This window comes from Rhipicephalus sanguineus, chromosome 3 (genome assembly GCF_013339695.2).
Source record: "Rhipicephalus sanguineus isolate Rsan-2018 chromosome 3, BIME_Rsan_1.4, whole genome shotgun sequence".
In the NCBI taxonomy this organism is placed as follows: domain Eukaryota; kingdom Metazoa; phylum Arthropoda; class Arachnida; order Ixodida; family Ixodidae; genus Rhipicephalus; species Rhipicephalus sanguineus.
Genome location: NC_051178.1, coordinates 178,156,129 through 178,168,818, shown reverse-complemented (window position 1 = coordinate 178,168,818; position 12,690 = coordinate 178,156,129). Strand labels below are relative to the sequence as shown.

Genomic DNA, 12,690 nt, shown 5'->3' with positions numbered 1-12,690 from the left:
GGAACAATAGGCCTCGCCGGGTGCCAGTCGTCGTATTGTGCACGTGCACCCCGCAAACCTTCCGTCACGTCCACAATACTTGCTTTACTCGTGGAACGTCACACGGGGCCTCTATCTACGTCATACCAGGATGTCGCGAGGTGCAGCCAACTCAAATGAGCACTCACGCTTACTTTTAAAACCAAATTAAGATATCTCAAAGGCAACGTTCGTCACTAATAATCAGTCAGATGTGTCCCCGTATACAGGAAAGTCAAACAACAAAAACATCTCGAGGTTTCAATTTTAAGGCGGAGCTCAATCCGGTGGTGGTGGTGTGCGGCGTGACCACCCTTACTGCGCATGCGCAACCCTCTCCACACTCTCCCCTCCCCCTCTCCACTTTCCCTCTCCCCACCCCCTTTCCACTCTTCCTCTGAAACGCGGGCTAGACATGCCGAAATTATCTCCTGCGCAACGCCGCGATGAGCTCGAGCGCATGCGCGTCCCCTCCGCTTCTCTCTCCCACGCTCTCGCCCGCCTGTCGACCGCGTTCCCCGCTCTCCCTGTGAGAATTAACGGCCAGGCTGGATGGATGGATGGATGCTATGAGCGTCCCCTTTGTAACGGGGCGGTGACATGTCTGCCACCAGGCTCGAAAAAAAAAGCTTCCTTGTTTCATGTTGGCCTAATACCTTATCTACATTGATTAAATCTATGTTATTATACCAAAAAATACAAATTCACGGTCTATCTCTCTGCCTCTTAAGGCAGAATGACCTTATTATTCCCCCATTATTTACTTTTGTTCTTTATCTCTACTTTTCTGCCACCAATACTCTAACCGTCTCTTACTTATTTCTATCGCGGACATGTTCAGCTTTCCATTGTTGTCCCTAAAACCCAAGGCTTCATGTAGACTCGTGCCCACACGTATACCTGGGTGAATATCGCCACATTCAATCAGTACATGTTCCATCGTTTCCTTAGTTCCCCCGCAGCATGTACATTGTTCTTCTTCGTTACTGAATCTCGCTTTATAACTACGCGTTCTAAGGCAGCCCGACCTTGCTTCAAACAGTAAAGCGCTTCCCCCTTGAATTATCATAAAACCTTTCCCTCCTTATTTCCTTTTTTCCCTTTCGGTAGTTACTCAGAGCCGGCTTCTTTTCCATCGCTGCCATCCAATAAGTCCTCTCCGCCTCTCTGACCTTCCGCTTAATGCTCCTTGTTGCCATATCGCCCGCACTGCCAGCCGTATATTTACTGGTGAGCCTCCTAGTTCTTTTTCTCCACTGCGTGTCAACACTTTTCCTATACAAATACCTGAAAACCTTATCTGCCCATCTACTCTTCTTCATTTTCCTCAGCCTCTCTTCGAATCTCATTTTGCGACGCGCGTAGCGTCCCTTTTCGCGTTCCACGACGCGAGGTCGGTAAACTCTATGAGGTCGGTAGCATGCCCAACGAACGCCAACGGAACGCGATCGTGCAAGTGCTCCGGCTTCGCATCGCCTCATGGTCCCCTTTAGCGGGAGATGGTGTAATTTTTTCTCTAGGGTAGCCCACTGTGTTCAATAACTGATTCTCCAAATACCCCTCTTAGGGACCCCGGACTAGGGGTTCCTCCCACGCGCTTCTTTGCCATGCAAACATCAATAAAGACGTTTTACTCTCTCTCTCCAAATACCCCATGCGGGGGAAAAAAAAAGAAAGAAAAAAAGGCCGTATCGAAACCGAAATACAAAATTCCGTCGCCGAAATCCACGGAAGCGAACATGGCAGCCTAAGTTGAAGGCCCATTATCTGATAATAATATGTAGTACACCTTCTTATTTAATAGACTTCCTTTTTGGTTGAAAAACTCAATATTGTCAAGGTCAACAACTTGCACTTGCCTGTATATGTCAACAATCGGTCAAGTTCAGCGAAAAAGACAATCCAGGTTGGGCACACTGTACATTTTTTTTTTCTCCTCCGTTATTTTTCACTCGCACATGGCAGCCGCTGTGAGCTGCTGCATTTGTTGACAGTGGTGACAGTCGATTATAATTTATCGCATTTCTCCGTGCATCCGCGTTAAAAAATTCACGCAGAGGCCGGACGTAGTTAGACCACGCCTTTACGGCAATTTCACCGTGTTGTCACTGGCGTTTTTGGACAAGTACCAACGAATGTTTTCGGCCTTTCTTTGTTAGTGGGTGAGCTATCTCGTTGTTGACTTCGTAACGCGAAGGACTGTGTGACCCGCCAGCGCAATGAAGGCAAGCAGACCAGATGCCGGCAAAGGCCACGGTGCCTGGGGCGGTAAGTTACGTATTTTGCTCTGTTACATATCACTGTAAATTTCTCTGCATGACTTCTTTTAACCATGAACATGGATGTCTCTGCGCTGTGTTTACTGCAGACCAGCGGCAGCAGAAAGGTGCGAGACCAGATCAGCATGGTAAACGAAAAGTGTTTGTTGGAAACATCGGTGCCGAAGCCAGAGAGGTAACGCGCAATCGTGACCCGTCCTTGTACATCTGTCCGATTCTGCGGGAAAGAATCACCCATTTGTGTTTGTTACATTACAGGAAGACATTCGCCGGGTTTTCGAGAAGTACACGGTGGAGAACGTGAACATGCGGTTCGAAGGAGAAAGGAAAGCGTGGGTATCAAGCTTGCATCAATTTTCATGACATCATGTCCCGTACATACTACGGCCGTAGCTTCGTTTCGCTGGCGTAAATTGAGAGTATGAAACAAGTTAAAAAAAGTCGTTTGGTCCAACAAGTAAAAAAAAAAAATTCGTTTGGTCCTGAATAGCCTCGAGTTCGTTGTAATAATTGTTAGGGTTTAACGTCCCAAAACCACAATACGATTATGAGGGACGCCGTAGTGGAAGGCTCCGGAAATTTCGACCACCTGTGGTTCTTTAACGTGCACCTAAATCTAAGCACACGCACACGGGCTTCGAGCATTTTCGCCTCCATCAAAAATCCGGCCGCCGCGGCCGGAATTCGATCCTGCGACCTTCGGGTCAGCAGTCGAGCACCATAATCACTAGACCGCCGTGGTGGGTTGGAGTTCGTTGTAGGAACTTAGTGTAAAATTTCCTAATGTAGTGGAGCAGATGTATGAACACTGCACTGCTTAAAAAACTCCCAGGGTCCCTTATGCATTTGCTTAAGACGACTTGAAGGCCAAATCATATTTTTTCTCTCAGCCGACATATTGATGCTGCCCCGCCACCCGTTGAAAGTTTTCTGCACTTAACATGGTTTTGCACTGCCTCCAAATTTGGAGGCACCTCACCTGGTTTTGCATTGCCTATGTGATTGGACCACCTTTGGCCAAGCTATGATGCGATGTGATGACGGCATCATGTGACGTCACAAATTTTGACTATCTGTGACGCCATCTCGTGCTGATGATTTTTTTGCATCACTCATCCCCGGCACTGCAGGACGCGAGACACCGACAGTCAAATTTTGCGTTTGATGAGGCATCCATGGCTTTCGCCTTAATAAACGAAGTGCGATGTTTGAGATCACTAAAGCCGCTAAAATGTCGCATGCGTTTTGAAAGTACAGAAAAGAAAGATGAGATGTTTGAAGCCAAGTGTTGATAAAGCTGGCCTCGTATGTGTGTGACCCACGGAAATCTGGCCACTATTTTGATTCCTGTATTTTCTTGCTTAAACACAGAAGATGTCTGGAAAGCTAAATATGGTCCATCATGGGCTTTGCGCCTTGCGAGCAAGGCTTCTCATGTGGGTGAAGAAGCTCGTTGCACGGGAAAAACAGTTGAGAGCTCGAGAAAGGGAAGCAGGTTATTGAAGTATTCGGACACATGTATGCAGGTTTTCTTGAAAGAGGGTTTGGCTGAATCCTTGACTCATTGCAGGCTATAAGCATCTCTACAAAACCGCTAAGGCATCTTGTGTACACACATGTGCCTTTGAATAAGATTGGCTCGCTGATGGGCTTTTTGTTTGTCTTCACCTTGTGTGCAGTGGTAAATCTTCTTCCTTAGCTCGAGTCGTGTTTTTTATTTTTTTAAAGCAAAGGGGAAAATCAACAGCATCTCAGTTTGTTGAATAGGTTATGTGGAGAATGCCGGCACATCCCAGAGAGCCTGACTACCACGCCATAATCCAGACAATATGAACTGTGGGGCTGTTGTGATGGAGAAACCAGTCGTTCGCGTTGCACTATTTCATTCATTCTCACTACTTTCGGTCATAATTGCCTTAATATCTCCAAGTGAAGTTGCAAAAGCACCTGCCTTGCGACCCTTGGACTTAAGGGCGTTGACGAGGCATTCGTGCTAATGCCGTGTATCTCCACCATAGTTTTATTATCACGAGCACTGCCATTCACTCCCGGTACACACATTTCACATCACCCTCATGATTTGAATACTTACTTTTTACGCACCTTTAGTGCGCAGAATTTTAAGGCCCGTATACAGCCACTTACCACATTCATTGTTCACATCTCGTGTCCCATGACCTGGCGCTCTTTGGCCATCAAATGGTCCTTGCGCCATAAAACACCATATATCACATCCAAGTAATGTTGCTTGTTGGCAGTGTCCTGGAGCAAGAAATTCCCGCTGTATAATTCCACAAACACTGTAGAATAAAAAAAACACAGATTAGCATCTTTACATGAGGGCTCTTGTGCATGTGTGTCTGTGTGTGTTAGTCTTGGCGTACAAAAGGCATCTTCAGCTCGGTTGGAAGGTTTCAGGGTCATACCCATAGCACCAGTTTTCGTCGCCTGTGCTTATCTTTGAAAAAGGAGTTTCGGTCACTTTTGGTGTGATGTTAAAATTTCTTGTGCAGAACCAAAAATGTCCTTGTTTTGTTTTTTTGGCCCCTCTGAGCAGGTAGCGGACAAACATTGTGGCAATACCTCTTATATGTTTACTCGCATGAGCTCACAAGTGATGCTATTAGCTTCTGAAATCTTGTCATTTGTGTGAAGACAACTCTTGAGTCGAAAGCTGGCCAAATTGAAGTTGGTCCTTAGCTTTCATTTCTCCTCTTGGAAATGCAAAAGTCATTAGAAGTCATATATAACCGGACACCTTCTCTCTCTCACTCACTCTCTCTCTCTCTCTCTCTCTCTATATATATATATATATATATATATATATATATATATATATATAGTTTGAAGCAGTTGTTGTGCTTCTTTATTTCAAGGCAGAGCTGTAAATGGAACAGTTACTTGATTTGTGGTGTCTCTTCATGTCCATCCATGAGCAGAAAAACATGTGACCTCCTCTGTGGGAATGACGTCGCAGATCGCCAGAATTGGTGACGTCATGATCGCATCATGACATCACACGATGATGTCATCATCACACGATGATGTCATCAATTGACATCGGTCTAAGGCGGGCCGATTCCGGAGGCAGTGCGACCAGTGTAACTAGTGGGCCAATCTTGGAGGCTGTGCAAACTTCAGTGGAGCAGTACGCCTTTCGTGCATGTTTCTCTTTGTCAGTCTAGTCTAGGCACTGCATTAGCGCAGTTGTGCGTGGCAAGCCTGAGTCGACTGCTCATTTTGAGAATGCCCAATGTGCAGCATGCTTATGAAGAACGTTGGCAAGAGCACAAGCGGGGGTGCGCCCGTCTGTGCCGATGTCCCAATTTCACAAGACAAGCATGACAACAGTTGGGACAACCTTGACCATGTACTTGCAGTTTACAGTGACATTGGATTGGCTACCGACTTGTGAAGTGTGCTTACGTCCACTTAGTGCGAGAATGTATTTGCAAAATTACAAAGAACTTCATAAAGTCAGTCTATTCCTCCTTGAGACCCTGCCTCATAGGATTGGGGGCTCATGTACAGAATGCAGTAGGCATAGCTAAAGAATTTCTTCATTTTCATTCTTCTTTAGGCACTGCTTTGTCATCTTCTCTACCGAAGCAGAAGCAGAGGAAGCCCTCAATGGTTCATTCATGCTCAACAATCATCCCATTGCTGTCAAGAGTGCTAGCATCAGGACTGAGCCTGCTGGTTTCACCCCTGGCACTGGAGCCCATCGAGACCATCGTGAAGGTAACCTGACGTGCCTCGACAGTGAATTTTTTCTTAAACTCTAGCGACTATTTACAGCAAGGTTTCTTCCTACGAAAACTCCTTGGGCAAATTGGTTGTACGAATGGAAGCCATTGTAGCACCAGTGGTATCTTGTTCTCTCTTCTTCGTCCGCTTTTTTTTTTTTTTTAAAGGAGTACTGACACAATTTTGAGACATCGCAAAAGGGACATTTTTCATTTACTTTGTGTTCAGTGTTAAGGCTCTCCACACACTGGAGTCAGACAACACGTATAAAATATTTTACTTTGATTTTAAAGTTTTCGTTCTTGGACATCTGCAAGCCATCCCCACCGCAGTAGATATTATCACAATGAGTCAACACAGTTCAACTGAGTTTGCAAACTCTGCATCGTTCATGCACCCTAAATCGCAGAAATCACTGTCGGGGTCACTGGACGACAATTCACTCATCGTTGTTTGCGTGCAGCACGAGCAGATCACAGAGCTGCTGCTATTACGTCGCAAGTTACTGTCTCCCCATGACGTCACACTGTGATTACACGTCATTGAGAAGCCACCCCTCGATATCGAAACCGAAAGTGCTTTTTTAAGGTATAGTGGTATTAATAATACCGTATTTACTCGCGTAATGAACGCACTCTTTTTTTAAAGAAAAGTCGGCGCCAGTTTGGGGGGAGGGTTCATTACGTGCCAGAAAAGAATTGCAGGAGTTATAAGAGCTGAAATTTCGCATGACGGTGTTAAAAAGCTTGCTGCCCAACCGCTGTTGGCCTTGAAGTCAGTGGCTGGAATGCCTTGATTTCTGATCGTGGTCCGCGCATGGGTTTAAGTCATTTTGTGGGACACTTAACATATTCGAGCCTCTTAACATAGTCGAGAACTTGTCTCTCGACAAGAGGAAACTTTCCTTGATTTGGCTCGCGAAATGCGCGAAGGTCCTTTTTCGTAGCTGAAAGCTCTTCCTCTTGTTTTCTCCAGTTACATACGCGCACCGATCGATGCTGAAGTGTCATCCAGCCGCACGATCTCCATGCTCCAGCATGGAGATCGACTCAATTTCGACTCACGTCGCTCGCGCTCGCGCTGCTTGCAACTGTTTAGCATGGTTGTTAAACTATATTGCGACTCTTATTGTGTCGTTGTTTTGAGTTATAATGGCATAATTTAACGTTGTTTCGATCGTCAGCGGCACTGGCAATCACACCGAAATAAAATGAACAGATACGCGCATTAAAAAAATTTTTTTTTTCGAGGACCAAAGTGGGGGGTGGGTTCATTATGCGAGTGGGTTTATTACGAGAGTAAATACGGTATATTTGATGTGCCACACCCAGGCACCACAATAATCTTTTTAGTGTTCTCGACACTTTTTATTTAGAACAACAATCTCAAAATATTTAAAATTCGTGTCAGTACTCCTTTAAGCTAAAGTGGCTTCAATACATTCCTACATTTGAAGCTGCAGTGTCATTGGGGATATCTATGTTGCTGCTTCATGGCATGCCAACCTGCCCATCCATTCAGCTTCATCTCCCAGCTGTGCATTGCTTTAGTGTTAAAACTGGAAATGTGCATTGCTTGAAACTCTGAGCCTAACTCCGGTCCAGTGCCTAAGGCAGAGTAATTGGTCCACTGTAACCTTACCTTTCAACAGGCTTGCATAGCCTGACAATGCAAGCCTACAGTCTAACCCGGCCGTGTGTTTCATATATTATTTCATATATTGATTTTAGTTCTTGTCCAGATCAATTTGGTCACTATCATGCAAATCGGTATGTTGCATCAGTGTAATAGAAGTGCCACGAGTAAAAATTGGGAGTAGCTTTGCTCAATGTTCAAAACAGCGAATGTGATAACTAGAGGCCGGATTTTTAGGCATGAAAAAAAGTTCATTTTAGGTGCCAAAAATAGGCAGGCAAAACGTATTAGGCTTCCAAAATCGTAAATATAGGCACAATAAATTTTCACATACATGCAAATAATTTCAAAAGAAGACGTGCGCAACCTCCATCTACGACAGGAAAACAAAAATGTCATTGCTTAATATGGCGCAAAGGCACCAACAGTTGAACATAGCCGTGCTTTGTCCCGCACGGTTCGCTGAACACGGTCTCTTCCGTATTCTGGATGAGGAGTCAAGTGTCCACTGTCGATTCAACACACCCTTGGGTGTCTTCTTGGCATGACTGAGAAAGGCAGAGCAGGAGCACATATAGCCAGAAAACTAAGAGACCAGAAGGGAGGGATTCCTCCTATTGGCCGGGTCGAATCGCGTAGAGCCAATTTCTGCTCCGGCAGTGAACCACTGCCGTAACCGTGGGGGAGGGGGAGGTTGGTAGGTTCAAATTATTACCCCCCCCCCCCCCCCGAAACTTTTCTGTTTTGCATGTGTATACATGCACGCACACATACAAATGCACGCACGACCATACGTAAAGTATGGTTGAATCCCCTCCCTCCCCCAAAATTTCACGCTAATGCAGTGAATACCTTACAAAGTAAATTACAAAAACAAAAGCCACGTGCACATCACATTTTTCTTTCTTTTCTTGCTGTTTGCCCTCATTTCCGCTGACGGCTCTCCACAGTCTCGCATTTGCCAACCGCTCGCACCATGTCTGCGGCGGCGAATGCTCGCTGGCATGTGCCACTTCACGGTTGCTAGCGGTGGTTTCCAGGAGCTGGTTGAACTAGAGGACTAGGTTGAACCCCATAGTTCCGAACAGTCAATGTTGTGCAGTAACATGAATACCGGTCTCAAATTGCTCCGGGGAGCGAAACTTGAGGCTCAATAGTGTTAATATAAGTGCCAATCTTGAAAATGGGCATTTATAGGCATTTGTAAGCATTTAGGCACAAACACCAAAAAGAGGCATTTATAAGCACTGTAAGAACACTATAAAAGCCTTTCTTAACCTCTAATTCAGGCTCATATATATAAAGTGGCGCGATAGGAGTGCGAGGAACAGAATAGGCGTTTGCTTAAAATTCGGTCTTTAGTGGTAACTAATGCTGCTCTGGAAGACTGCTTCCAATAATTTGCCCCCGTTCTATTTTTCATTTCACTTGTATTCACAATACAAGCAATTAAGCAAATATATTCCACTGCTGATGGCGATATGTAGTGCATAGGGCTGTGTGGTGTGTGTGTCATGCTCTCTCTGGTGTGTACTACGTTTGTATTGACTGGCCCGTGTGTTTTTTTTTAGGTTCCAAGGACATCTCCACCGACAAGTCGAAGGAAGTTTTCCTTGCGAATTTGCCAAACCTCATTGAAGAGGTCAGCTTTAATGCCTTTTATTTTAATTTAGATGTGAAAGCATGGGACTGTGAGCATGCCTGCCTGCAGACGTTTTTGGAATGTACTTGCTTCAAAAAGCTTAACTTATTCCCTGCTTGAGCACACAGCAAAAAAGTAAGACTTGCCCTATGCACATGCGTACGTGTACTTTAGGATAACACCTTTGATTCTGTGGGATGTACAGTTATGGAATTAAGAGTGAGCATATGGGAGCGTGTAGATCTTGGTATGAGTAAGCGGCTACAATATTGCGACTGTTGGGTGTGCGTCACCTGCTCACATGTGATCTGCTGTGGTGGTGGTGGTGGTATCTTTATTTCTCCCAGAACAGGAAAAAAAAATTTCTTCCTTGGCTTGGCATAGTAAGCTTAATGCACAATCATTGTTTTGTCTTGATGGGGTCATATAATACATACCGTAAAATGCAGAGCAAACGCCCCCACCCGAGCAAGCGCCTCCCTCCCTTTTTCGGGAGATCTGAAATAGGCGCCAGTGACTGAGCAAGCCCCCCCCCCCCCCCTTCCTCCCCTGCGGCCACATTTTTTTCAAGACGAGCATCACTTCTATAAAAAGAACCACCTGAATAAGTACACTGAATGCGTATCTAATAGTTGTATATGAAATTCCGTTGTCATGTGGCCGGTCGTATATTGGTCAAACCGGTTGCTGCTTCAATGGTTTGACAGTGACGAGGGGGAATAAAAACAATAAATAAATAAAACATTTCATTAGAAACATGGATGGGCATTTTTTATTTTTAGCGGCTCTCCCGCCGCCATCTTGAATTTCGGTCCGTGACCGAGTAAGCACCCTCCCTCCAAATCTGGTCCGATTATCCTTCACCGTAGGGGGGGTGCTTGCTCGTCATTTTACGGTACGTGCTACAGTTGCGAGAATTCGTGAAGGTGGAGTGATTTTTCAAACAATAGTTTGACTTCAATTTAAGATGACTGTAAACCTGCTCAAATCTTCCTGCTTTAGCTGCATGATTGCGGTATGTGTAAATAAATGATGACGCATGTCCCATAGAGCGACGCTGTGTTAGCTTAGTGGTTGTGGCACTGTGTTACTGAGCTTAATGCCACTGGTGCAATCCCAGCTGAGGTGGCCGTATCTTGATGGAAGTGCTGGGCTTTTTTTAGAGTCAAAGGTTTAGTCCTAGGATTGATGTCATTAGTTGTGAGGGATGTGTGCTTGTACAACACTGTTTTGAAAAAATTAGTGTCACTATTGCAGCAGTACCTCGTGTTTGTGTTTCTTAGAGGACTACAGAAGAACTCATTATTCAGGAAAATATAATACTATTTGCTTACAATTTTGTCGTGCAGAAAAATTCTTCTAGTGCATAAAAGTGTGAGAAAGAAAAGGTGACAGGGACAAACTTCATGCTGTAACAGTGATTAGGTTTATTATTGGTCAGGTGGCCTGAATAAAGGCAAAGGAAGCTTTTCAAGTACATAGTAAAATTGAAAGGCAAGTGGCACATGTGATTCTGTGCCCATTAAGGAATCTACATGCGTGTGCATGTAGGTCCGCAACAGCAGTTAGCAGTTAGGCTACGTATACTGATGAGGCATGACAGGCAATCTTTGTGTTCCTTGGGGAGACGACACCACAATACAGGCACCGGGACCATTCTCAGTGGCAAGATGTAGCAGTGAACATGGATTTCATTAACTCATACTAAACTACGGATTGCATTGTGGAATAGTGCAAAGAACAAAGGGACACAGGCGAGAGAGACGATACAGGCGCTAGCTTTCAACTGCCATTCATTTTCAGAAAGACAACATATAAACATACAACTGGTCATGTGCAATGACTCCATCCAACAGCGAAAAATGATCTACAATTCACTTTCCCCACTTACAACCCTGAAACCAGCTACCCTAGTCTCTTATCCAAAAGGGATAAAGATGGGTGGCTTATGCGCTTATCTCTCAGTCTTGTGATGACAAAAAGCTTCAGCTACCTCTCTAGCTGTTTGATCACCATGTTGAAATAATATGGTTGTGTCATCAAAACAAGGGGCACATTTGCACTTCGTGCAATGAAGGGACAAGTGGCTACTTGGCCTGCATATTAAAGGGACACTAAAGGCAAATAACAATTTATGTCAGAGTGAAAGCTCAATGTATGACAACATCTAAAACAGCAATATTATCAACAGCAGTGCCCTACTTACCGAGAAATTAAGCTAAATGTATCATGCGATGAGCGCCATGAGCGGGACATTTTGGAAGTGATCCTGATGATGTGAGAGAGTCCGACTACAATTCATCACTCGTAATCAAACTAGTTGCAATAAAAAAAGAACCTTCCGTGCATCAAGAGACGTAACAAAATGCTGCTTGTTTGTTTCTGTTTCACTCATGGAAAAAAGAACCTCTTTGGCGTTGCCATGGGGAACGGCGCGCGTGGTTTAAAGGTTCCGTTTTCGCCGAACTGCGCTTCGTCCGGCGTCCTGCTTCGCTCACGCGGTCGCGTCTCAGTGGTAGTTTCGGTATCGCGTACTGCCGCTTGTGTTTTGTGCACTCGTGAAAGTTGCTCTGACAGAAAGTTCAACAAAATGCTGCATGCATGTGATGTTGCCGGATGCCCGAATGGTGCACACCGCCGCGCAGTAAAGGCGGGCAACATTTGGCACGGCAAAGGTGACGCCAGAAAGACCGCTTTCAGGCGGGTAACTTGAAGTGCGCTAACGCGATGCGGACCACTAAAACGTGATTTTATTTCAAAATAAGCACTTCCTTGACACAAAACTAGCACTAAGAGGTTTCTGGACTGCTATTTCAACAATCAACGTCGACTTAATATTTGCCTTTAGTGTCCCTTTAAGGAAGATAGAGGTTCACGAAGTCGAACATTTACGCAACGTTCCAATTGTATGACATACGTGCGACCACATGACATTGGCAATTGATATCGTCAGTTGAAAGTTGAAAGCGCCTGTATCGTTTCTCTGGCCTGTGTCCCTGTCTTTCTTGCGCTATTCCACAATGTGTTCATACCAACTGACTCTGCTTTCTTTATTGCTAACATACAAATTAAACAGGACTGGCGTTTGAGAGCATGAGTCATGTAAACATAGAAAACGGGAACGTGTCAACAAGGTTTTGATGAGGTTGTTGCATTAAAGGCAGTCGCTTTCATTGACAGCTGTACAAAAGTCAAGTATTGCACGAGTCTGTATGGTAGGTAGCAGTAAACCTGCAACTAAGTCAATGTCCGATTCTTCGGACTCCCTAGGAACCGCGAAATCGTCCGAAAAATCGGGCAGTCCGAAAAAACGAATTCATGCTTTTTTATTCCGCAAGCGGTCAAATCGCCACAGCAACATCCGAAATA

General features: G+C 44.9%; 1 protein-coding gene across 2 annotated transcripts in view; it reads left to right on the top strand.

Annotated features, from left to right (window-relative positions):
- The first annotated feature begins 1,961 nt into the window (after positions 1-1,961).
- Positions 1,962-12,690, top strand: part of LOC119387737 (uncharacterized) — a 70,188-nt gene continuing 59,459 nt past the window's right edge. For both annotated transcript variants that reach the window (XM_037655232.2, XM_037655231.2), the window contains exons 1-5: positions 1,962-2,286; positions 2,387-2,472; positions 2,556-2,629; positions 5,878-6,038; positions 9,251-9,321. In XM_037655232.2, coding sequence (XP_037511160.1) covers positions 2,238-2,286; positions 2,387-2,472; positions 2,556-2,629; positions 5,878-6,038; positions 9,251-9,321 — 441 coding nt within the window. In that variant the 5' untranslated portion in view covers positions 1,962-2,237. The remainder of the gene's footprint in view (positions 2,287-2,386; positions 2,473-2,555; positions 2,630-5,877; positions 6,039-9,250; positions 9,322-12,690) is intronic.